Below are 24,045 nucleotides of genomic sequence, written 5' to 3' on the forward strand. Positions count from 1 at the left end.
CCACTGGATATCATAAGGTGAATGCACCATTTTGTAAGTCGCTCTGGATAAGAGCGTCTGCTAAATGACTTAAATGTAAATGTAATTATTCTGACACTTCACATTCTTAAAATAAAGCGGTGATCCTAACTGACCTAAGGCAGGGAATTTTTACAAGGAGTAAATGTCAGGATTGGTAAAAAACTGAGTTAAAATGTATTTGGCTAAGGTGTATGTAAACTTCCGACTTCAACTGTACATGATGAGACTATGGATCAGAGCGCAATAATTTTATTTGGCAGCCAAGCACCGATAATCATGTCAGTAGCATACAAATTAAGACTTTTATACATAATTATATTTCTGGGAAATGAGCACAAAGTTCATTGCTGTGCATTTTTACCACCCTGTGAAGTTCAACATCCATTTATTTCATATGTAGCCTAAATAATTAACTGTTCATGCTTTTCCATGTCCTAGTGGACCACACAACATAGCATCGCGTGACTGCAGTTTACTTCGACGTTAGGGTTGTTCTAGGGCCGGGTCGAAACCAGTATCGCAATATTTCTTTCCATGGAAACACGAAGCACACCAAACTATTTGGTTCTTTAAAAACCTGCTGTATGTAAAATATTGTGCTATAGCTTGGAAAATAAATGTGACTCTGAATGACAACAGATGTTTGTTTGAAACATTAGGGCTGTTTTCCCAAAAATGTAAATCTACTTTATGTTTTGTTTCCTTGCCACGATACTAACGAGTATTGCAATACTGGTATGGTCCCGACTCTGTTATTCTATCAACAATTGTGCAAAAAAGCATTTCCAATGCCATTTATCACATTATCTATTTAACAGACAAAATATTATCCACCCCCGTGTAGTGTATTTTGTTTTGTCGACATTTGGAAAGTTTACAGATATTTGCTGTTTCCATCAGGCCTGTCATGAGTTTCTGACGTGTACTTAACTCGCATTGTTGGATGGAAGCATGGTTTATGGGTTATATAATCATAACATCCTCTCAATATAGGCCATTCATATTAAAGACATGCTCTGGACTACTTCAACAAGTTATGGTTTTTCATTAAAATGCTATGTTGGAACATAATGAATGGTCTACCTAGGAAATTAATATACTTTTAAGTCTAAATTATCTCAGATTTTGTATTCCTTCCATCACCAACTCACCACTCTATCAGATCAAATGGTTTGATAATGACGAACTGAGCTTCCTCAGACCTGGATAGGCTTAACATAAATGTCTCAGAATGGAAATGTAGGGGATATATGTATTTGTGTTGGAAGTAGTCTAGTTTCTGGTAAATGTTAAAAGAAGTGACCTAGGTCTAGTTGACTGTTTTTGTCCTGGAGTCTGATTCTGAAAGCAACTTGTTGATGAAACGAGCCATGCAGGGTCATAAGTGTAGACGTTATGAAGTTGCGTTCAGCAGTCTCCACCATTTCGCTCGTATGGTGATTATGATGCTAATAATAACACGTCAGATGTATCTATTACTCACTGTTCCCAAAACTGAGGATACAAGGCAAGGTATGTCTTGGTTTTAGGCATTCATGTTGAATCATATCCACTGCTACTGAAACCTCTACTGTTATCATTCCTACTGCTACTGTATTTACCCTGGATCTGTGGTTGTTTTTGTTGTGTGCAGTCCCCTGCTAAAGCTGTGTACAATGCCCGCCACTGGAACCAGCCTGAGCCTGAAGAGATGCCCATGCCTCCCCTGGCCCGCGCACACACTGCTCCGGTGAGAACTACTCCAGGACACTACCAAGGCTCTGCCTAACACTGGTCGCACACACATCCTCTCTCTATTGAATTTGCTATCTCTAGCACGAAGATAACAATGTGTTGTCCTAGAATAATGCATTGACCTAGGGCTGCACGATATTGGAAGGTAATTACATTTTTACTTGCAATTTTAGATAAAAAAAAGCTTGGGTAAGCTGAAATAGAAATAGAATGGTCATTCAAATTGTGTGGTTGGACAAGTGTGCGCTTGGAATGCCGTTTTTGTTTGGCATTACAACGCATGGAGGAGATGGTTCTGACCATAGAGATCCTATATGAAAGATCACAATGTCTCACAACGGCTGTAGTTCCGCGTGGAGAAAGTTGCATTCTGTGCATGGTTCTCTGTATGGTTGTGCTCTGTATTTACAAATGAGTAATCACGTAGGTAAGGAGCCGGCAAAATCGACTCTGCAATAACATAAACCATTGTCAATGTCGCAGTGCTATTTCATGGTGTAATCTTGAAATTATCCAGCAGATGATAGTTATTTTTTTATTTATTGAACCTTTGTTTATCTAGGCAAGTCAGTTAAGAACAAATTCTTATTTTACAATGACTGCCTACCTCGGCCTAACCCAGACGACGCAGGGCCAATTGTGCACCGACCTATGGGACTCCCAATCACATCCGGCTGTGATACAGCCTGGAATCGAACCAGGGTCTGTAGTGACACCTCAAGCACTGAAATGCAGTGCCTTAGACCACTGCGCCACTCGGGACACATAGCCTCACATTAGTTGGCTAAGTCCAAAACCTGCTTGTTTTCAATAAACAACGAACAATGATGGCCCGTCCTGTTCACTCATTCATAGATGGATATCACAGTCAAGAAATAATATAATATTTTAAACAGAGGTTATTTTCTGTGTATAACATTCAGTTACTAGCAAGCAAGCAGGCAACTAGTCCAAACCTGGTAGCTAGATGGCTAGCAGAGGAAAACAGTCAAATTGCAATGATTACAGGTCAACATGTAGGCTTATGCCAGACAAGTAGCTAGCTAGTACACTTCCTGATAACCTCGTAGCCCCAGCTCAGTGAATGGCAGGCTATGGAACCATCATCAGCACCGGGTAAGGAAATATTTATGTGCTGATGTGGCTACCAAGCCATCTTATTAATTGAAAACGAGGGTTGTCTTTGCTTGCTAACTTTACATGACTAACATCTGCGTTCATCCATGCGTGCTGGCAAGATAGCCAATGCAAGGCAGGACTAGCTAGCTACTGCACCCACTGGCAGGCAGCTTGTGGTCATTCGGTGTTCCAACAAGATAGCTGAAAAATAACGACAATAACTGGAACTCGGCTAGCTTGCTAACTAGCTAGGTAGTTGGGGGCTACAGATGGGGGGGCGACAGATGGGCTAGCTAACATTAACTAGCTACTGTTTTTGAGTAATGGATGCTGCAAAGTGCCGGGGGCTGAAGATTGGATAAGTTAAAATATGGTTAGATAATTGTTATTTTTTTCATAGATGGAACCGATTTTAGCTATCTATCCAACATTGTAATTAGAGCTGGCTATGTGTTTGTTTATTTATTATTTAAAAAAATGTATGCATATGGCTCTGGCTCTGGCTCTGCACATGGCTCTGGCTAGCATACAGGTCAGCTGCAATGTGGCTAGCTAGCATTTCCTCCCTGAACGAAGCAAACAAGCTATCTGGCTGACCTCCTGAAAAATGGACACTTGATAACAAGAGTAGTGTTGATGATTGTACCCGAAACTACCAGAACGACATGTTACTTTACACTTCTCACAGCACTGGAAAACTATGGTTGACCAAATGGATGACCTTTAGACTATCATAAGAAGGTTCATGTCCATTCTAGTATTTTAATTCTATAGTTGTGACAGAGTAGGAACCAAAGTGTTGGTCAGTGTTTCCCAGGGGATCCTAATTAGATTTAAGTAGGTACATTCAGACAGATTTTTGAATATTCTTTGCCTTTTCCTCTCTGATAAGAACAAGTTGTTGCACAAACAATGCTGATGTACTCCCACAGATACTGGCATGTATTAGAGCAAAAGTTTCTCATTGGATTTAGCGAGCCAGCTAGTTAGCCCCTAAAACTAATCGTTAGCTATCACAATTTTTGGCAACATTTGCAGCTTGCTAAAATCAACTAACTAGCATTTTGCAGAATAAGCAAACTTTATTTGGTTTGAAAAAATCTTGACTGCATGCGTAATTTTGCTCAATGCATGCGGAGTGAATCTTGAGCACAAGGAACTGCCTGCTTGAGTGACAGTGGGTGGGGCTTGGTGTGTGGGTCTGGGAAGCAGAAAAAAAGAGGAACAATGAGTGGGAACTCGAGCAATAAATCAAAAGTAAAACAAAACAAACGGGTGTTAGACAGCTAAGTGGCATTTCAAAATAGGGAGGGACTCATAGTCCATGTCCAGATCTTATATTTCTGAGGCTCCGTATCCAAGTGCGCAAATTCTCGCAGTACCAAGTGGGGAATTTGGAAATTTACTCATTTCCTCATGCCCAAACCGGATTAGATACATACCGGTAGTTAAATGCCAAAAATATGATATTCACAATGTCACTAAGCAAGAACCTTGATTTTTGACATGCGTTCAGTACCAGTTGCTTGATTTTTGCAGATCCATGACTATGGTGCATCGACATTAGCTAGCTAGCGATGCTAATCATCATAGGCTTCTACATAATCATCAGCTTGGTTAGCTAGCCAGCCTAGCAAGCTCTACTCCAATGGAAACCGGTGCAACCCTGCTGGCTACGTGGCTAGCTAGATGGCCAGTGGTGACAGTGAGGTCCATATGAGATTCAAGGCTTTAATAAGTGCCATCGTGCAAAAAATACTGGTTGATGAGCTAAGTTGGTTAGAAAGATGGCTATGACAGTTAGCTACCAGTGTGCTTGCACAAACGCGACGACACATTGTATCGAAGTCAAGAAGGTATGCAGAACGGACAGCCTCTGGAACTGGACCTCCCCATCTAGCTAGCTAGTAGCGGGGTACAAAAACGGCGGTACACAGATGTATAGCTCATACAATTATATTTTGTTTGTCAATGACAATATATGTTGCAAAGTAAATACCCGCTTCAACTATATCTCATTGCATGCTAGTGCATAAATGCAAATCGGTTGTCAAATCAGTTTACAGAGTATGTATCATATGGTGAATGCACCAATTTGTAAGTCGCTCTGGATAAGAGCGTCTGCTAAATGACGTAAAGTATGTGTGAGTGTGTGTGTGTGTGTGTGTGTGTGTGTGTGTGTGTGTGTGTGTGTGTAACTAACAGATTCATAGGTGTTCCCCAAAGATTTCTCAGATATGTTAATATATACAAGTCATATGCAATAGTGACATTTTACACTAGTGCATTAAGCTAGTGGACTCTATCAATACTGTTAAAATCAATTTGATCTGTAGGTATACGATGACACTTTGTAGTGGTCGTATGGTTGATTTCTCCCTAACCATTTTTATCTCCCCACGCTGTTTACTGTTTGTTGTGTTCTGTTGGGCCCCGGCAAACTGTCCACCTCTTTCTTGTGCAAGAACTACGAGCCAAATGTCTGAGAGATTGTGGACTAAATATGTTGTGTATTGAGACATTTTGTTGTATGCATTTTTTTATGTGATGGCAAGATGTATAGCTAATGGAGATGACACATCTAGCTAGCTACTTTACAGTTTACGACATGCTCGCTCATGGCTATGTGAATTTATGTGTACTGACTATTATTAACTACAGATAATAAAAGATCGTTGCATTGCATGAGAGCTGTGTCTGTGCCGGCGTTTTAGCGTCCCATTGGACAGTCCATCCTGGTTGTAATGTTGACACGACACCAGAGACGGTCTAACTTCTTTGACAACACTGGTCCTGCCATGCATGCAAAGCTAGCTAGAACCTCTTTGATAACTGGTATACCTTGCTAGCTAACTTAGCTCATCAAACAGTATTTTCTTTGCTATTTCTACACGATGGCACTTATTAGAACCTTGCATCTCATTTTGAAGTCCCAAATTCCCACGAGATACTGTGAGAATTTGCGTGCTCATGTGTATAAAATCTGGTCACTGATTAGGAGCCACTCCCTTCAAAATATCACAGCCTCTTGCGATATGGATATTGCACATGTCAATATTGCAATTTGTATTAAAATTGGAATAATCGTGCAGCTCTACATTAACCCAATAGCAGCCTCACCTAAATTACATTTCAGAGGAGGAAATCTAAATATTAACCGTATTCTGTTTAGTCAAGACTTGAAAATGTCCCTATAGGAAACAATTCAGATAAGGGCAACTGGAATGAAAGTTGTATGTCTCTAACTTTTTCAAATGTTTTCTGCTTTTTGACTCTCCAGGCCAGCGTATCGAGCGGAAGCAGCAAGGACACCAACTCCCACAAGGATGACGGTCTGTTCAAAGCTCCTCCCCCACCGCCCAAAGTCATCAAGTCTGTGACCATCCCCACTCAGCCTTACCAGGACATCGTCACGGCTCTCAAATGCAGAAAAGAACACAAGGAGGTGAGCCGGCCATGCTGGGGGATATTTCACGCCCTCAAGACTGTCAACATTATCTTTTCACTGTAAACATCCCCCAAACGCTCATCTGCTATTTTCACAACTTGTTTGCATGCTGTTAGGGATTTATTAGTCTCTTTATTTATTTCAGACACAGTGTAGCCTGTTAATGTCCATTTGGAGCGCAGTGTAAAGCTCGTCTTTGTTCATTTAAAACACAGCATGGGCTGGTCAGGGCCTGTGGAGCATCTTGTTTTATTAAAGCGCCACTGCCCCTACAAAGCAACTTCTCCTTTAACAAATCCTATGTGGCATCGTTATGAGTCAAACATTTATTCTAGTGTCAAAATTGACTACAAAGTGTAAATAGGATAACTTTGGTCATGAAGTCAATCTCGTCCTGAACAGAGATTTGCGAGATAATAGGAAAAAAATGTATGTTACGAAATGAAGGGTACCGTAACAGTTTTCCTTGGGTTGGGTTTATTTCAATCCTGACCACAGGATTGGGGACCACATCACCTAAGTATTAATCAAGCGGCTGCATTTCTTAATGACCAAGCCGAATCCGGAAGTTCAGCCCCCCTTTAAGGCCTAGCTATAGCTAGCAGATCTGCATTCTGGTTCTTGACCAGACGGTTAGCTGCACATCCCACTTGCCAATAGGGACTGAAGCTATCTCGTTGGGCAGTGCCTTGGCCACACACACAATCGCGTGCCTAGGTCCAATCACTAGCCAGCAAACACAGACATGGTCTAATCTCTAGCAAGCAAACACACACAGCTGATCAGACACTTCCACTCCCAGCAGTGTTCTTGATGAGGGGGTATTATCCCAGTCAGCTAATAGAACTGATGGAGTGGGGCTGCTTTGCATGCTGGGTGACTTTTTTTCCCTTCTCTGGACACACACAAATACACAGAGCAACATTTTGGAACTTGCATTGGATAATATTCCTTCTATTTTAAATATCGGGGTTTTTTCTGGATCAAAACGAGTCTTAGGTGGTTGGACGTGGCAGAATGCATGAGGGGGCATCGCCGACCGAACATTTTAGAGGCCCTCCTGTTGGCCCAATGACAAAATATAGCCGTTTTTAAGCTAATTTCCTGCAATTCTACGGATTTTGCCATAACTTATGCTGTCTAAGTGACTCAAACATTATAACTAAATCAATGGGAGCCCATGCCATGGCAAAAATACTCCTGAATGCATCATTTTTGGATTTTAGATTCTTACTGACTAAAATCTTTTATTTTGGGGATTTTTAATTCTCAAATAGGATGTTTTTTTTTCTAAATATATAGGTTGATTATCTTTTCTTCATACTTTATCTTGTTTTAGTTCAAGTTTACACCAAACATTTTTCCATCCCTGAAATGTAAAAAAATAAAATATTTTACTGTTTGGACATAGGCAGCCTGAAAATAAATAAATAAATAGGCGATTATTGTTGCTCGATACCATTTGCTTATGTAAATGTCACTCATAATGTCATTATCTCTCCCCCTTGCAGCTGTACACGGTTGTGCATAATGTGAAGCACTTCAACGATGTGGTAGAGTTTGGTGAGAACCAGGAGTTTACTGATGACTTTGAGTACCTGGAGACTGGCCTGAAGAGCAGCCAGCCACTCAACACACGGTGCCTTAGGTAAGACAAATCCACTCAAAATTGTCCACCTCGGTGAAGGATCTTACCTGATTTAACATCCCTTCAATACATTTCCAGCTATATGCTCAAGTCTAGAAGACATGAGCAGATTTAGAATTATTTATACTTGTCCACTCAATCTTCTATGTACTCTTCTCTTCGGAACTTCTTTAAACAACCTCCCCCTCTCTTGCTCTCTGTCTAGTATAATCAGTCTAGCTGCAAGGTGTGCAATGCCCAGTTTCCGGATGCACCTACGGGCCAGAGGGAAGGTGGCTCAGGTCTTCAAGATGTTGAATGATGCCCCGCAGCATCCGGTAGGAATCTGTTCTAATCTACAACAACAACTGACCCAAACTAACAACAGTAACGGACCCAAAATAAAGGGCTTCAGTAGGGTTACAATTAACCTCCCTCTGCTTATTTGTGGTGGCAGCATGACTTACTATTTGTCCTGTAGATACTTCAAAGTTCGCTATTTGAATATAAAAGGAAAAGATTCAAGGACTTTCCCTGCCACCAGTTGCTTCTGAACTTATTGTTGCCCCTCCCCGCTCTCCCTTTACTCGTCTCCAGAACCTGGCCCTGTGTACGGCCTCTCTGATGTACATCCTAAGCAGAGACAGGTTGAACATGGACCTGGACCGGGCCAGTCTGGAGCTGATGATCAGACTGTTGGAGCTGGAGCACGACCACTCGGGCCACCACCAGGACCAACTGACTGCCAAGGAGATGACCAAGGTCAAGGAGAAGATCCGCAAGCTGTGTGAGACGGTCCACAACAAGCACCTGGACCTGGAGAACATCACGGTATGCAGGGACAATCAGAATAATGATTATGTTTAATAATTATAATATTTATATTGATGATGATTGTGGGTTGGAGTTCTACAGCACTTTATTTTGTTTGTTTTGCAGTCGTGTCATTTGGCCATGGAGACCCTGTTGTCGCTGACCTCAAAGAGAGCCGGCGACTGGTTCAAAGAGGAGCTGCGCTTACTGGGAGGCTTGGACCACATTGTAGACAAAGGTGGGTGTTTGTGTGGGTGCATGTTCTGTTGAACTATCGGAGCACCTTTCTGCGCCAGAAGCATACTTTTTTTTAGTTGTCCTTGTTCCTATATTTGACAGTTGCATTTTATCAAGGTCAACTCACTTTGTTAGGCTATATTCATTGGCATATACACTACCGTTCAAAAGTTTGGGGTCACTTGGAAATGCCCTTGTTTTTGAAAGAAAATCACTTATTGTTTTTTATTTTTATGTATGCAATATCTACAGAGGCCCATTATCAGCAACCATCACTCCTGTGTTCCAATGGCACGTTGTGTTAGCTAATCCAAGTTTATAATTTTAAAAAGCAGCCAAGAAGTGCTCAGCATATGTGGGAACTCCTTCAAGACTGTTGGAAAAGCATTCCAGGTGAAGCTGTTTGAGAGAATGCCAAGAGTGGCAAAGGGTGGCTCGTTGAAGAATCTCAAATATATTTTGATTTAACACTTTTTTGTTGTTGTTGGTTACTTCATGATTCCATATGTGTTATTTCATAGTTTTGATGTCTTCACTATTATTATACAATGTAGAAAATAGTAAAAATAAAGAAAAATCCTTGTAGGAATAGGTGTGTATATGTACAGTTGAAGTCGGAAGTTTACATACACTTAGGTTGGAGTCATTAAAACTTGTTTTTCAACCACTCCACAAATGTCTTGTTAACAAACTATAGTATTGGCAAGTCAGTTAGGACATCTACTTTGTGCATGACACAAGTAATTTTTCCAACAATTGTTTACAGACAATTCCAGTGGGTCAGAAGTTTACATATACTAAGTTGACTGTGCCTTCAAACAGCTTGGAAAATTCCAGAAAATTATGTCATGGCTTTAGATGCTTCTGATAGGCTAATTTTCATAATTTGAGTCAATTGGAGGTGTACCTGTGGATGTATTTCAAGGCCGATCTTCAAACTCAGTTCCTCTTTGCTTGACATCATGGGAAAATCAAAAGAAATCAGCCAAGACCTCAGAAAAATAATTGTAGACCTCCAGAAATCTGGTTCATCCTTGGGAGCAATTTCGAAACACCTGAAGGTACCACGTTCATCTGTACAAACAGTAGTACGCAAGTATAAACACCATGGGACCCGCAGCTGTCATACCGCTCAGGAAGGAGACGCGTTCTTTCTCCTAGAGATGAACGTACTTTGGTGTGAAAAGTGCAAATCAATCCCACAAGCCTCCCACAATAAGTTGGGTGAATTTTGGCCCATCCCTCCTGACAGATCTGGTGTAACTGAGTCAGGTTTGTAGGCCTCCTTGCTCACACACGCTTTTCCAGTATTGCCCACAAACTCTCTATAGGATTGAGGTCAGGGCTTTGTGATGGCCAATCCAATACCTTGACTTTGCTGTCCTTAAGCCATTTTGCCACAACTTTGGAAGTATGTTTGGGGTCATTGTCCATTTGGAAGACCCATTTGCGACCAAGCTTTAACTTCCTGACTGATGTCTTGAGATGTTGCTTCAATATATCCACATCATTTTCCTCCCTCATGATGCCATCTATTTTGTGAAGTGCACCAGTCCCTCCTGCAGCAAAGCACCCCCACAACATGTCTCCACCCCCGTGCTTCACGATTGGATGGATGGTGTTCTTCGGCTTGCAAGCCTCACCCTTTTTCCTCCAAACATAACAATGGTCATTATAGCCAAAACATTCTATTTTTGTTTCAACAAACCAGAGGACATTTCTCCAACAAGTACGATCTTTGTCCCCATGTGCAGTTGGAAACCGTAGTCTGGCTTTTTTATGGCGGTTTTGGAGCAGTGGCTTCTTCCTTGCTGTGCGGCCTTTCAACTTATGTCAATATAGGACTTGTTTTACTGTGGATATCGATACTTTTGTACCCATTTCCTCCAGCATCTTCACAAGGTCCTTTGCTGTTGTTCTGGGATTGATTAACACTTTTCACACCAAAGTACGTTCATCTCTAGGAGACAGAACGCGTCTCCTTCCTGAGCGATATGACGACTGTGTGGTACCATGGTGTTTATACTTGCGTACTATTGTTTGTACAGATGAACGTGGTACCTTCAGGCGTTTGGAAATTGCTCCCAAGGATGAACCAGACTTGTGGAGGTCTACAATTTTTTTTTTTCTGAGGAATTTTCAAGCTGTTTAAAGGCACAGTCAACTTCTGACCCACTGGAATTGTGATACACTTAGGTTGGAGTCAGATTATTTCACTGTATGTAAACTTCTGACTTCAACTGTATGTATGTTCATTCATTCATTCATTGTGTGTCTCCTGCAGTAAAAGAATGTGTCCAGAACCTGAGCCAAGAGGATGACAAGGAGAAGCTGGTGTCGTCGCTATGGGGGGCAGAGAGGTGTCTAAGAGTACTAGAGAGTGTAAGTACAACATCAAGGAGTGTTAGCAGGCGCAGATGTTTTAAATCCATTCATTGAATACAAAATGGGAAAGTAAATAGACTGCACTCTCAGCCTCATCTAACCACCTTTTTTATTTGACAATTTTAAAAGGCATTTCAATGTCTTCCTGTCCTTTCATTGCAGGTGACTGTCCAGAACCCAGAGAACCAGGGCTACCTGATTGCCTACAAGGACTCTCAGCTCATAATGTCCTCTGCCAGGTGAGAGCGACTGGATCACATGCTAATCTTTTGGTGACAGAGCCCTGATCTTTCACTCCGCCTCTACTCCCTCTGCCCAGTCCCCGCCTCTAGTATACTAGTATAGGGACCAGTCCCTGTAAAGGACTCCATGTTAAATCTCTGTGCCCTCAGTTTTCCTGGGACTCAGAGGCTTTGACACCGTTAGTTGGCCGAGGAAGTCCCATCTAATTTGTATGATCTCATTTCTCTCTCTCACACAGAGGTTTGCGGTACTGTGTGGACATGATCCAGTGCTACAGCCGGGAGGTGAACAGCTCACTGTGTTCGTCAGGCACGGTGCTGCCCCACTCCAGCTTTAGCAACGTGGGCAAGGCCGTGGAGGACTGCATGAGGGCCGTCATAGGGGTGCTGCTCAACCTCACCCACGACAATGGTAATATCACTGCATCAGCAAGACTTCTACATTCGGCAACATTGTAGCTAGCGCATTGCGGTCCCTAGCTAGTGCCTTGTGCTCTTCGTTGTCCCACGGACCTCATCACAGCTAGAGTCCCCATAACACGCACCTTCTTGGTATGTTGGGGCTGTAGTACTTAAGCCTGACTGGTCTCAGGCCACAGCTGACTACTGCAGGGTGGAGTGAGTGTGGTAACTATGGACTGTACTGTGGTTTTTAGAGTGGGGAAGCACTAAGACTGGAGAGCAGGACCAGCTAATCATCACAGCACTCAACTGCGTCTTACGGGTCCCACGCTACATACCTCAGGAACAACGCTTTGACATCCGAGTCCTGGTGAGCGTGTGTTTGTGTGAGAGGCCTTTATGTATATGATTACACAAATCCAATTACCTGTATGATCTCTGAAAAATGTGGGTCCTTTGTACCCACTTTATTTGAAGTGCCCACAGGTTGAGGAGACCTTGAACGCTGACAATAGCTTGAATGCCAAATATTTTGTCTGTCCTCTAATCTTAATGAATGACTAAATAGTTATTAAAACCGAAGCTTCAATGTAGTAATTTCAGGGTTGTTTGTATCACAATGTTTTGTTATGGATCTTAATGAAGTGTATGTCCTTGAGAGCTTTTTTAACAGCATCTCTCGTCCGGTGTGTGTGCTGGTACAGGGCTTGGGGCTGCTGATTAACCTGGTGGAGTACAGTGCAAGGAACCGCCACGGTCTGGTGGACATGGAGTTCAACACAACCAGCCCTGAATGCAGCCAGGGAGAGGCAGGTGGAGATGAGACCCAGACCCCTGAACCAGTCCCAGCCTCCACAGAGATCGAGAACGGGGCAGAGCCACCTACAGCAGCCCCTTCAGAGGGTGCTGAGGAGAAGACCAAGGACTCTTCTTCAGGTGCCCTGGCTGCTCTGGTGCAGGTAAGAGTTTTTTGTTATAACTACATCACGACTTCAGAATAACTTATAGAAAAATGAGGCCAAATATCACAGGAAATTGAGTTACTCTTGTGATTTTTGTCTGTCTTTTCCTCCGTCCACAGTTCTTCCTGGAGCGGGAGCGAGCGGCCATATTGGCCGAGGCGCAGACTGATGACCTCATCAGCGAGGCGCCCAAACCCCAGGACCAGAGCGGGGAGTGGCAGGAGACGTCGGGCGAGATCCAGTGGGTCGCCACAGAAACCAACGACAGCGAAAATGACAAGGAGAAGGACACAAAGAAAGAGGAGGAAGAGGAGGAGCTGGACCTCAACAAAGGTAAAGATGTGTGTCTGTGTGTAAAATCCTATTTTTGCAACAGCAGTTTTCAATGCTATCATTGCTCCATGTTGAGTGTTTTTCTCACTCTGTGGTGTTGTAGCTCTACAGCATGCTGGGAAGCACATGGAGGACAGCATCGTGGCCTCCTACACAGCTCTGCTCCTGGGCTGTCTGTGTCAGGGCAGTCAGGTAAGCTTCCAGCAAATTAGCTATAACCCTGTTCCTCGATCCTGCCATTGGGGGTGCAGGCTTTTGTTCCATCTCAGTACCCACACACCTGATTCAATGAATCAATTAAGGGCTTGATTGCTGAGCTTGCAGGATTGAAGTATAGGCTACTGCAAACCAGTGCCATTCTTCTGTCTTGATGGCAGATGATCTCTTAGGGTCCTTCACACTTGTACGTGAAGTTGAAGCTTGTCAAATCAAATGTATTGGTCACGTACGTACACGTGTTTAGCAGACGTTATTGCGGGTGTAGCGAAAGGCTATTACAATATTAGATACAAAATAAATAAAGTTGACATATTAACAACTAAGGTAAGGCAGCTGCAGTGCTGTACTTTGTTCATGGTGAGTAAAAGAGGACATGATCGAGGTCTAGCTGTGGTCTAAGACGCTGCCTCCATATACCGCTGCACCATGTGTTCGGATACGGCCCACTTTTATTTCAGCAACTCTCTCCTCTTATCTTTCCTCTTTACCTCTGTCCTATCCAATGAACAAACATAAATACAAGAGGAGTGGGACTTAAAAAATAATCACAAAATTAAAGTGAACCTGATCACTGATGCATAATGCTGTATCAGAATTCACTTGTGTTAATAGTTAGCTATTAAACAGAACATAATGAAACAATACATTCACAATGCATTAAAACAACCTATTTTTGGTATAAAAAAAAAAAACCTAGTTTGAAGCTTAAGTGTCTCGTTGTAGCCTATTGCTAAATGGAAATATGTGGATCTGTGGGAAAAGCTAGTATCCTACTCCCCTAAACATCTCATTGTGACACTGATTTTCTTCTCCACCTACATCCGTGCAGATTTGACCAAGAGCTGTGCAGACTCCAAAAACCAAACTTGTTATTGCTCAGGTTTTGTAGCTGGTTGCACATATATTTTCGCGAGAGGGAAATGTTGCAGATTGCCACTTGATGTGTATTTGCTCATCTCTCCTCAGGTTAATGTGGTTAATGTGCGGGAAAACCTACCCGAGGGAGATTTCTCCATCATGACGGAAATGCTGAAGAAGTTCTTGAATTTCATGAACCTCACTGTAAGTGGGGAAATGTCTTTTGATAATGGCTTAGCATCTCACATTACTTAACAAATATATACCAGACACACAATACAAGCTAACTTGCTTTTTACGTTTTCTTTTTCAACAGTGTGCATTTGGAACCACAGGGCATAAATCCATCTCTCGTGTCATAGACTACCTGGAGCACTGTTAGCTAATCCTTCTTTGCACTCTGACTGCACATAACGGTCCTGCTCGATCTGGCAACCCCAGCAGGAGGGGCTGTACAGAGAATCCACCAGAGGTCAACAGTGTTCCCCGGCAACGCTTCAACCTGCGTCCTCATTCTGAAGAGCAAGACACACAAACTCAGCACTTTCTGAACCAAAGCCACGTTAACATGTACCATTGATTTTAATCAATGCTGTTTTAAATCTTCACATACCATCCAACTACTGGTAAGATTCCTAGTTGCAGAGGACAGCTTGAGACTGCTGGCATGTGGAGTGAGGTTTTTTATAGTTTTTTTAATATATTGAATCAAGGATGTAATCATTGATTAGCTTGAAAATAGCACTCAAGGACGTATCAACAATGTCTGTTAAGTTGTGTGGAATGGTTCAATGCAAAAGATCAGTTTAGCCATTTACATGTTTGCCTCTGATGGTTGTAGAAAAGGGAAGGTCAATGTGAAAGGCCCCTGTAGTTCTCTCTAAGCTAAGTTTCAGCTCTGAATATGCCCATTATCTGTATAAGCTTACTGTCAAGTCGAAATTCACCTCTGTTGAAATATTATTTTTCTTCAGTGCATCATGCTTGTTTAAGTTCTTAGAATGTCATGTCATTTAACAATCTAAATTGATTTAAGAGATCAGCAGGTCTGGATGACTGTTAATGTTATTTAAATCTTTGTTTTTAAATAATGCCACTTGGCATTGTTTTCCTTCCTGCCTTTCCCAATTTGACTTTACAGTAAAGAAATTGAGTTTTGTTTGTTTTAAAATAGCAGTTCAGATGATTTTAATGATTGTGGCTTTCATATATTTATTTTACCATTTAATGATCCAGATCTGATGCTGCTTAAGATGTTTCTGTGCACTTCCTTACCTTTTACATGTTCCACTGAACATGTCACTTGAAGTGGCTGGGTCTAATAACTGCTGTATATACGGTTTTCATTAGACTCAGAGAGTCCTTGGTTAACCGGCCTGACATTAATAATAACCAAACCTCAGCCAACTGGCATGATCCTCACTGAAAAGGATTGTTCCTTGCCTATTATATTGTAACATTTGTTCTGTGGGCATTGTGTCTAACCACTTCAAGTAGTGCCTATCCAGAACGAACGCCTAGCCCAGGGTTCACCTCTGGTCCTGGAGAGCTGCCGGGTCCATCCAGTCCTGCAATAACACACCTGATTTAATATATAATAAAGATCAAATCTAATCAATTGTTACTGCAAGGCAAGCCTACATACCTACTACCCTGTGTTGGTGACCCCTGTCCTAGCCCTAACCCCCTAGGTACTTGTGGAGGTCTGAGAGGACTGGATGGTAAAATTCTACCTAGCCTAACAGAGGGAAAAGTGAAGTTGCTACCATATTATTTATACCTATCCTTTCGGCTCTACACAAGTGTTTGTGGGGGTAGTGGTTGGCTCTGGACAGGCTGTAGTGTTTCTTTACCCGCCCTTGTGTCTTATGTCAAGTTGGACCTGACCTTCCTACTCTGAGCGGTGAATCCCCTTAACATCCTTCCAGCTACACTATAACTAGTCCTGTCCTCCAAGAAGATAGTGTTTGACTGACAGCTATACTGATAGCTGTTTCATGTCATTTCCCTCTGATTTGTAGAGCTGCAGTTGAACAGACATGTTTCTTGCGAGTTGATTTGCAAATCTGGTTGTGGATGAAATTTCAGAATGTAAATAAAAAACATCTGTAAATAGTGGTTAATGGATGTTAGAATGCTAGACTACTTTTCTGAAGCTGATATTTTTATTTTATACATTTCTGAGTTGTCATTTGAAGTAAAAACAAAAAATGTATAAAAAAAGACAACTGCAGGGCAAAAAAATGTTTGTACTGGTTTTGAGGACATTCTTTGGCTACATGTAAAGAATTGTAACTCAAATAAAAAGTTGCTACTTTCAGTATACTACTGTATCTTTCTCATGTATTGTTTGAGAAATACTTGTGTATGCATTCTGCCGTTATCATACTGATGTGCTTAGCCTCAGGAGGCAGACACTTTTTATATGTAATAGAACTCGATATTGGTATTTGCGTGAAGAGACAGAATACAGTCATGCATACAATCTTGTTTATCCTTATTTTCTCACCCCTATGAGGCCATGACTGTGTTTTTTGGCAGTGTGCGTGTGTGATGCTTATCTTCTCACTCGCCCTCTCTCTTTGTGTCTCTCTGTGTGTGTTCATTCACCCTGACTGACTCACAGAGCTGATTTCGACTGTACACAGACCGAGTGAGTTACACAATAGAAACAAGCGTTTTATACTTAACAAAGCACCACATATTGACAGTTGGCCTTCTGCTTGACTGGCAGCTGTTTAATAGAGACAAATATGCTTTGTGTTAATACCCCATTCTCTTAAACCAACAAAATGCTAAAGGAAGCCTTCTGGGAATGATTTGAATATCTGGTAACCTGACAGGGGTGTCTATCTGGGAGACAAATACACATGGTTATGTCTGAACCTGACAAGACATGGCAACATAAGCTGTGAAAATGTAGCCATGTAGCACAACTACCTTAACTTAATGTACGAGGCCAATGTGAGATCATGGTTGCAGTGCAACGTCAAGATGGCGACAGTATGTCAATGGAAGGGATAGACAGGAGTTCCAAGTGTTGTCTTTATTTTATTTTTTTATAGCTCATTATTGTGTTTGAATTCCAGGCAGGCAAGAGATCTATTCTCAATTCAAATGTAACTAATATCAGAAGTCATGGATGCTGGATACTTAAGTGTAGAAAATGTGGATGAATATGAATGGAGAGGTAGTATTACCAAAGATGGATAAATGAAGATGTCTTACTCAGGCTGTTAACCATAGATACCCATGTGATTGCAGCTGGGTCTGGCCTGGTTAGTTCAGTGACTGTATATGATCCAGAAAATAAGGAGCGAGTAAGATGTCTCGCTTCCTCTTCTGTCTCTGGTTTTACCCAGAGGCTAATTGGATTGATGTTAATTCCCTCAATGAGCATGGAGATCCTGCTGGGAGAAGGGAATATCATCCTCCTCTCTCCTGGCAGTCAGCCGATCTGACAGTCTTTCTCCGTTCATCTCTCTCCGAGTGCTTTTCAATTGGGCAGAATGGCCACCAGGTGGCGAGAGCACTAAAGCACTGACCATATGTGGCTCAATATAATGGTGAACAGGTAGAGAGAGACCCTCTAGAATTGATCTCACACTGGAAGACTTGAGTTTCTCATTCGTGTCTTCACGCACGCAGGAGCCTCATCAGTGGTGCTACCTGCCTTTTCTCTCACAGGCCGAAAACACCAAATGAAGAAGACATATACCCACGCAGAAGTATATACTTTCCCATGACCATCATCAATGCACAAACACACACACTTGGGGGCTCTGTAATCTTGTACCTTAAATTATTGACTGGCACAGCAGAAAGAGTCAATAGCCCATCTGTATTCCTGAGTGTGTATGACCTGCACTGTAATGGATGGCTTTCATGTCTTCAGACCAGCCAGATGACTATTTGAAGGCTAGGGTTGTTTCTACTTTTCTATTGAATTTTTTTTAATTTCACCTTCATTTAACCAGGTAGGCCGGTTGAGAACAAGTTCTCATTTACAAGACTAAGCAAAGCAGTGCGACACAAACAACAACACAGAGTTACACAAACAAACGTTCAGTCAATAACACAATAGAAAAGTCTACATACAGTGTGTGCAAATGAGGTAAGATTAGGGAGGTAAGGCAGTAAATAGGCCGTAGTGGTGAAATAATTACAATTTAGCCATTAAACACTGGAGTGATAGGTGTGCAGAAGATGAATGTGCAAGTAGAGATACTGGGGTGCAAAGGAGCAAAATAAAATAATGAGGTAGTTGGATGGGCTATTTACAGATGGGCTATGTACAGGTGCAATGATCTGTAAGCTGCTCTGACAGCTGATGCTTAAAGTTAGTGAGGGAGATGAGTCTCCAGCTTCAGTGACTTTTGCAATTTGTTCCAGTCATTTGCAGCAGAGAACTGGAGGGAAAGGCAGCCAAAGGTGGAATTGGCTTGGGGGTGACCAGTGAAATATACCTGCTGGAGCATGTGCTACGGGTGGGTGCTGCTATGGTGACCAGTGAGCTGAGATAAGGCGGTACTTTACCTAGCAAAGACTTAAAGATGACCTGGAGCCAGTGGGTTTGGCGACGAATATGAAGCGAGGGCCAGCCAACGAGAGCATACAGGTCTTAGTGGAGGGTAGTATTTGGGGCTTTGGTGACAAAACGGATGGCACTGTGATAGCAAATTGTATGCAGTCTGAGTAGAGTGTTGGAGGCTATTTTGTAAATGATATCGCCGAAGTCAAGGATCGGTAAGATAGTCAGTTTTACAAGGGTATGTTTGGCAGCATGAGTGAAGGATGCTTTGATGTGAATAGGAAGCCGATTCTAGATTTAATTTTGGATTGGAGTTGCTTAATGTGAGTCTGGAAGGAGAGTTTCCAGTCTAACCAGACACCTAGGTATTTGTAGTTGTCCACATATTCTAAGTCAGAACCGTCAAGAGTAGTGATGCTGGACGGGCGGGCAGCGATCGGTTGAAGAGCATGCATTTAGTTTTACTTACATTTAAGAGCAGTTGGAATTGAAGCTTGTCTGGAGGTTAGTTAACACATTTCTCACGCCAGAGGTGAGTCAGTCTTAATTGAGTGGGGAGGAGAAGAAGAGGGATGTGCATGCATGTGTGTTTGCGTTCATGTACAGTATAAGAGTGTTGATGTGAGATGGACAACCCATGCTCTAACTGACCCCAATGGAGTGTCTTGGTTCAGCCTCAGCAGATTACCTGTGGGATTGAACACACGTAATTTAAATGCCTAGTAAAAAGGAACACTTACAAACCTGTACATTCAGAGCCTTCAGAAAGTATTCAGACCACAATTTTTTCCCACATTTTGTGACGTTACAGCCTTATTCTAAAAATGATTAAAAAAGAATTCTCTCATCAATCTACATACAATACCCCATAACGACAAAGCGAAAACAGATTTTTTTAAATTTTAGTAAATGTATTAAAAATAAAAATAATTACATAAGTGTTCAGACCGTTTGCTATGAGACTCGAAATAGAGCTCAGGTGCATTCTATTTTCATTGATCATACTTGAGATGTTTCTATAACTTGATTGGAGTCCACCTGAGTTAAACTCAATTGATTGGACATGATTTAGAAAGGCACACACATGTCTATATAAGGTCCCACAGTTGACAGTGCATGTCAGAGCAAAAACCAAACCATAAGGTCGAAGGGAATTGTCCGTAGAGCTCCGAGACAGGATTGTGTCGAGGCACAGATCTGGAGAAGGGTATTAAAAAATGTCAGCAGCATTGAAGGTCTCCAAGAACACAGTGGCCTCCGGCCAAACTGAACAATCGGGGAAGAATGGCCTTGGTCAGGGAGGTCATCAAGAACCCGATGGTCACTCTGACAGTGCTCTAGAGTTCCTTTGTGGAGATGGGAGAACCTTCCAGAAGGACAACCATCTCTGTAGCACTCCACCAATCAGGCCTTTATGGTAGAGTGGGCAGACGGAGGTCACTCCTCAGTAAAAGGCACATGACAACCCGCTTGGAGTTTGCCAAAAGGCACCTACAGACTCTCAGACCATGAGAAACAACATTGTCTGGTCTGATGAAACCAAGATTGAACTCTTTGGCCTGAATGCCAAGCGTCACGTCTGGAGGAAATCTGGCACCATCCCTAAGGTGAAGCATGGTGGTGTCAGCATCATTCTGTGGGGATGTTTTTCAGCAGCAGGGACTGGGAAACTAGTCAGGATCGAGGAAAAGATGAACGGAGCAAAGTACAGAGAGATCCTTGATAAAAATCTGCTCCAGAGTGCTCAGGACCTCAGACTGGGGCAAAGTTTCACCTTCCAACAGGACAAAGACACAGCCAAGATAGCTGTGCAGCAACGCTCCCCATCCAACCTGACAGAGCTTGAGAGGATCTGCAGAGAAGAATGGGAGAAACTCCCCAAATGCAGATGTGCCAAGCTTGTAGCATAATACCCAAGAAAACTTGAGCCTGTAATTGCTGCAAAAGGTGCTTCAACAAAGTACTGAGTAAATGGACTGAGTACTTAGATAAATGTTGTTATTATTATTATTATTCTTTTTAAAATAAATTAGCAAACATTTCTTAAACCTATTTTTGCTTTGTCATTATGGGTTATTGTGTGAATATTGATAAGATTCGTTTAAAATATATATATATTTTAGAATAAGGCTGTAATGTAACAAAATGTGGAAAAAGTCAAGGGGTCTGAATACTTTCCGAATGCACTGTACATGTTAAATACAGACTTTCCATTCCTCTGTGATATAATCCTAGTTGACCCTGACACTCGTCTCCCTGAACAGAGGTTAAGCGTGTGAATAGGATCTTAAGGGAGGTGAGAGACTTTATTATTCTTGAGAGTATGTGTGGGAACATGGAATAATCTTAGACATAAAGCCTCATGTACTGAACAATATCATACAAGGACCAGAGAGTGCAGACTGTAGTCTAAGTAGTCTATATATTTTTCTCTCTCTCTCTACCCAGTATTATTTTACTCTTTGCTTATGCTATTTGTTTCCCTCTGTCTCCATTTCTAAATCAATGTCTGTCTCTCTGTTAGCTTTCTGTCTCTTGATCCCTTCTCAACTCTGTCCTCTCTCCTCCATGTTCTACTGTCTGTTTAATTTCCCCTGCATGTTTTGGAGATGTTTCTGATTGACTGCCAGTACACCACATCTGAAGGCCCAGCTACTAGCTTGACTGTATGAAATAGCTGAGGTTCTACTGACTTCAGAGGGTCTGACAGTCAGAAATATCTCGGGGCACTCGAGTCTCAGAAGTAATAAACAGGGAAGCGGACTGATCTGAACAGGACATTCAGTGGGACGAGCCTTGATGGCAGCAGAATGTTTGATATCGAGTTCTGTTAGAAGCCAGTGCCAGATATGAGTTGTATTATGTAGCATTAGCACTGGTAATACCACTAAGATGCTAGCCCCCCTTTAGTGAGACACTTCACAGAGAAGCCCATTCGTTCCCATGTCACACTGGAAGTACAAAGAGAGAAGTGTGGAACTAAAGGATGAGCAGCTGTGTCAGTTATCCAGGGGAGGCTATTTAAAGATGCGTATTTCTGAGAAGAAAAACAGACCTGAAAGGCCTTGTATTTGCATTATCTTGCATAATTGAATCTGAGTTATTCAAAAGGAAATTCATATTAATCCTCCCCTCTGCCTGGTGCCCTGTGAAGCTGCGCTGCCTGGGGGAGAGGAGACAACCACACATGGGGAGGCCAACGGAAGTTTCTTTCCATCTTAACTAGCAGGGGGTGGACAACTTTCCTCCAACCTTCCTCCTGGAGAGCTACTGGCGTGCAGGATTTTCCTCCAACCCTGCTCTAACACACATTCTGTGCAGTGCTGGAGCAAAAGCGTTCATACCCAGAGGCTTTCCAGTGCAGGGTAAGCCACCCTCTGGGTGGTAGCTAGTACTGTATTTGGTATGGAGGTCACGTAGGGGGACTGAGACATCCATCAGATTGAGATCCTTAATGTTGCCCATTGTGGAGCTATTCTCCCTGCCCTTAATGAATTAAAGTAAAGATGGAAGTGAATATACTGATATTTTACAGCGTACCTTAAGGAATATTATGTGAATTTATTTGGCATAAAAGGGACTTTGTAGCACACGTCAACAATAAACTATTGTGCTCCTGGAGTCATATGAGACTTAAACCTTTGCTCGGAAATCCAAAAACAATGCGTGCCTCTCCATTTTTTGCTAAGCTGTTGGTTCTATTAAGAATGCTCGGTAGAGTATGGAAAGTTCACTTAGAGTTTCTTCATTCTGTCTAGTCCAATTTAACAACCCCTTCAGGTACAACTACACCTGAACCACAAATAAGTCTCTCACATGGAACACATTAACCATCAAGAGGAGCAGATATCTCTGCTTCTCTCCTGTCATGTCTATCTATTCCCCCTTCACCCCTGCTCACATATTCAATTCCTCTCATTCTCTCCATCTCAGACACAAACGGAATGTAGATGGGCAAATAGAAATGGGAACAAAGAATTGCTTATTTATCTGTTTTATTCATTGGAATGTTGTGGAGAATGTTACTCAAGGTGTGATGCAAACAATTATATTGATAGAAGCAACAATCTATCTGTAATATTAAAAGCTGATGTGCGTGTGTGGGTGCATACATGTGTTTGTGTCTGCATGCGTGTGTTTATGCAGAACAACTCATTTGGCCTTGTGTGCGTGCGTGGTTGTGTTTGTATACAGCTGCCTGGTCCCCTGAGTGTGTAGTCAGCTGGGGACGACAGAGGGAACTGTGCTTAACACTGGGCATTCAGATTCAGATTTTATTCCTCATACACTATTAATGAAGCTCTCTCTCTCCATGTTTACTTACCTTCATCATAGTAGTGCCGGCCCAGCCTGGACCACATGGTCCTGGGACTCTACAACCCTCCTGGGTGGATGTGGCATCTAATTTTAGGCCTGCTGCGATGTGAGGGCATCACAATAGTGGCTGTGCGCTAGTCGTCCTGGGCTGTTTTTGTGATGATTTCATTGGCCAATGGATGGTGATGTGAGCCCTGTTCTGCTTCAGCAGGATGAAAGTGGTGTGGACCTTCGACTTGAGCTGATTCAGACTCGAGTAAACACTGTGGGTTTAGTCATAGCCCTTCAGAGATGCAATAAATGTAACACCTGCTTTGATCCAAGATGGAAATATACAGAGGAGGGTTCGATTTAATTTTTTTTTTTTCGAAAGCTCACATGGGGGTTCGCTAGGACTGCCTACTCTCTCGGAAGTACCCATCAACAGCATCTGTTGGAGACAGGAGCCACTCTCCCACCCTCTGGTTATTCTCGCTTCTCTTCCTCACAAAGAGTGTCACTACTCTAGCTCTCCTCATATCGACCTGTTTGTCTGCTTAATCTGCGCACAATCTAATAGTGAAGGATACCGCTGCTGAGCGTAGGTCTTCAGAGCTTGTCAAGAGGTTGAGTACTAACCGGAAGACTTTTGTTGTCAAGTAGAAATTCCTTTTCTACTTCTCAGTCTCCATTGGTAGCTAGCGTCACTGCTAGTTATTGAGACCAAGTTGGCCTGCAATACTTTTTTACATTTGAGTCATTTAGCAGATGCTATTATCATGAGCAACTTACAGTTAGTGCAGTCATCTTAAGATAGC

General features: G+C 42.3%; 1 protein-coding gene across 1 annotated transcript in view; it reads left to right on the forward strand.

Annotated features, from left to right (window-relative positions):
* The window catches only part of LOC106607591 (wings apart-like protein homolog), a 31,866-nt gene extending 15,141 nt beyond the window's left edge, over positions 1-16,725 (forward strand). Inside the window, exons 6-20 of the mRNA XM_014204678.3 lie at positions 1,655-1,750; positions 6,155-6,319; positions 7,834-7,970; positions 8,176-8,287; positions 8,547-8,780; positions 8,889-9,000; positions 11,284-11,381; positions 11,547-11,623; positions 11,866-12,038; positions 12,283-12,398; positions 12,733-12,987; positions 13,110-13,323; positions 13,427-13,515; positions 14,509-14,604; positions 14,717-16,725. Coding sequence (XP_014060153.1) covers positions 1,655-1,750; positions 6,155-6,319; positions 7,834-7,970; positions 8,176-8,287; positions 8,547-8,780; positions 8,889-9,000; positions 11,284-11,381; positions 11,547-11,623; positions 11,866-12,038; positions 12,283-12,398; positions 12,733-12,987; positions 13,110-13,323; positions 13,427-13,515; positions 14,509-14,604; positions 14,717-14,782 — 2,040 coding nt within the window. The 3' untranslated portion in view covers positions 14,783-16,725. The remainder of the gene's footprint in view (positions 1-1,654; positions 1,751-6,154; positions 6,320-7,833; positions 7,971-8,175; positions 8,288-8,546; positions 8,781-8,888; positions 9,001-11,283; positions 11,382-11,546; positions 11,624-11,865; positions 12,039-12,282; positions 12,399-12,732; positions 12,988-13,109; positions 13,324-13,426; positions 13,516-14,508; positions 14,605-14,716) is intronic.
* Positions 16,726-24,045: the final 7,320 nt, after the last annotated feature.

The sequence above is a fragment of the Salmo salar genome, chromosome 01, assembly GCF_965601325.2.
Source record: "Salmo salar chromosome 01, fSalSal1, whole genome shotgun sequence".
NCBI lineage: Eukaryota > Metazoa > Chordata > Actinopteri > Salmoniformes > Salmonidae > Salmo > Salmo salar.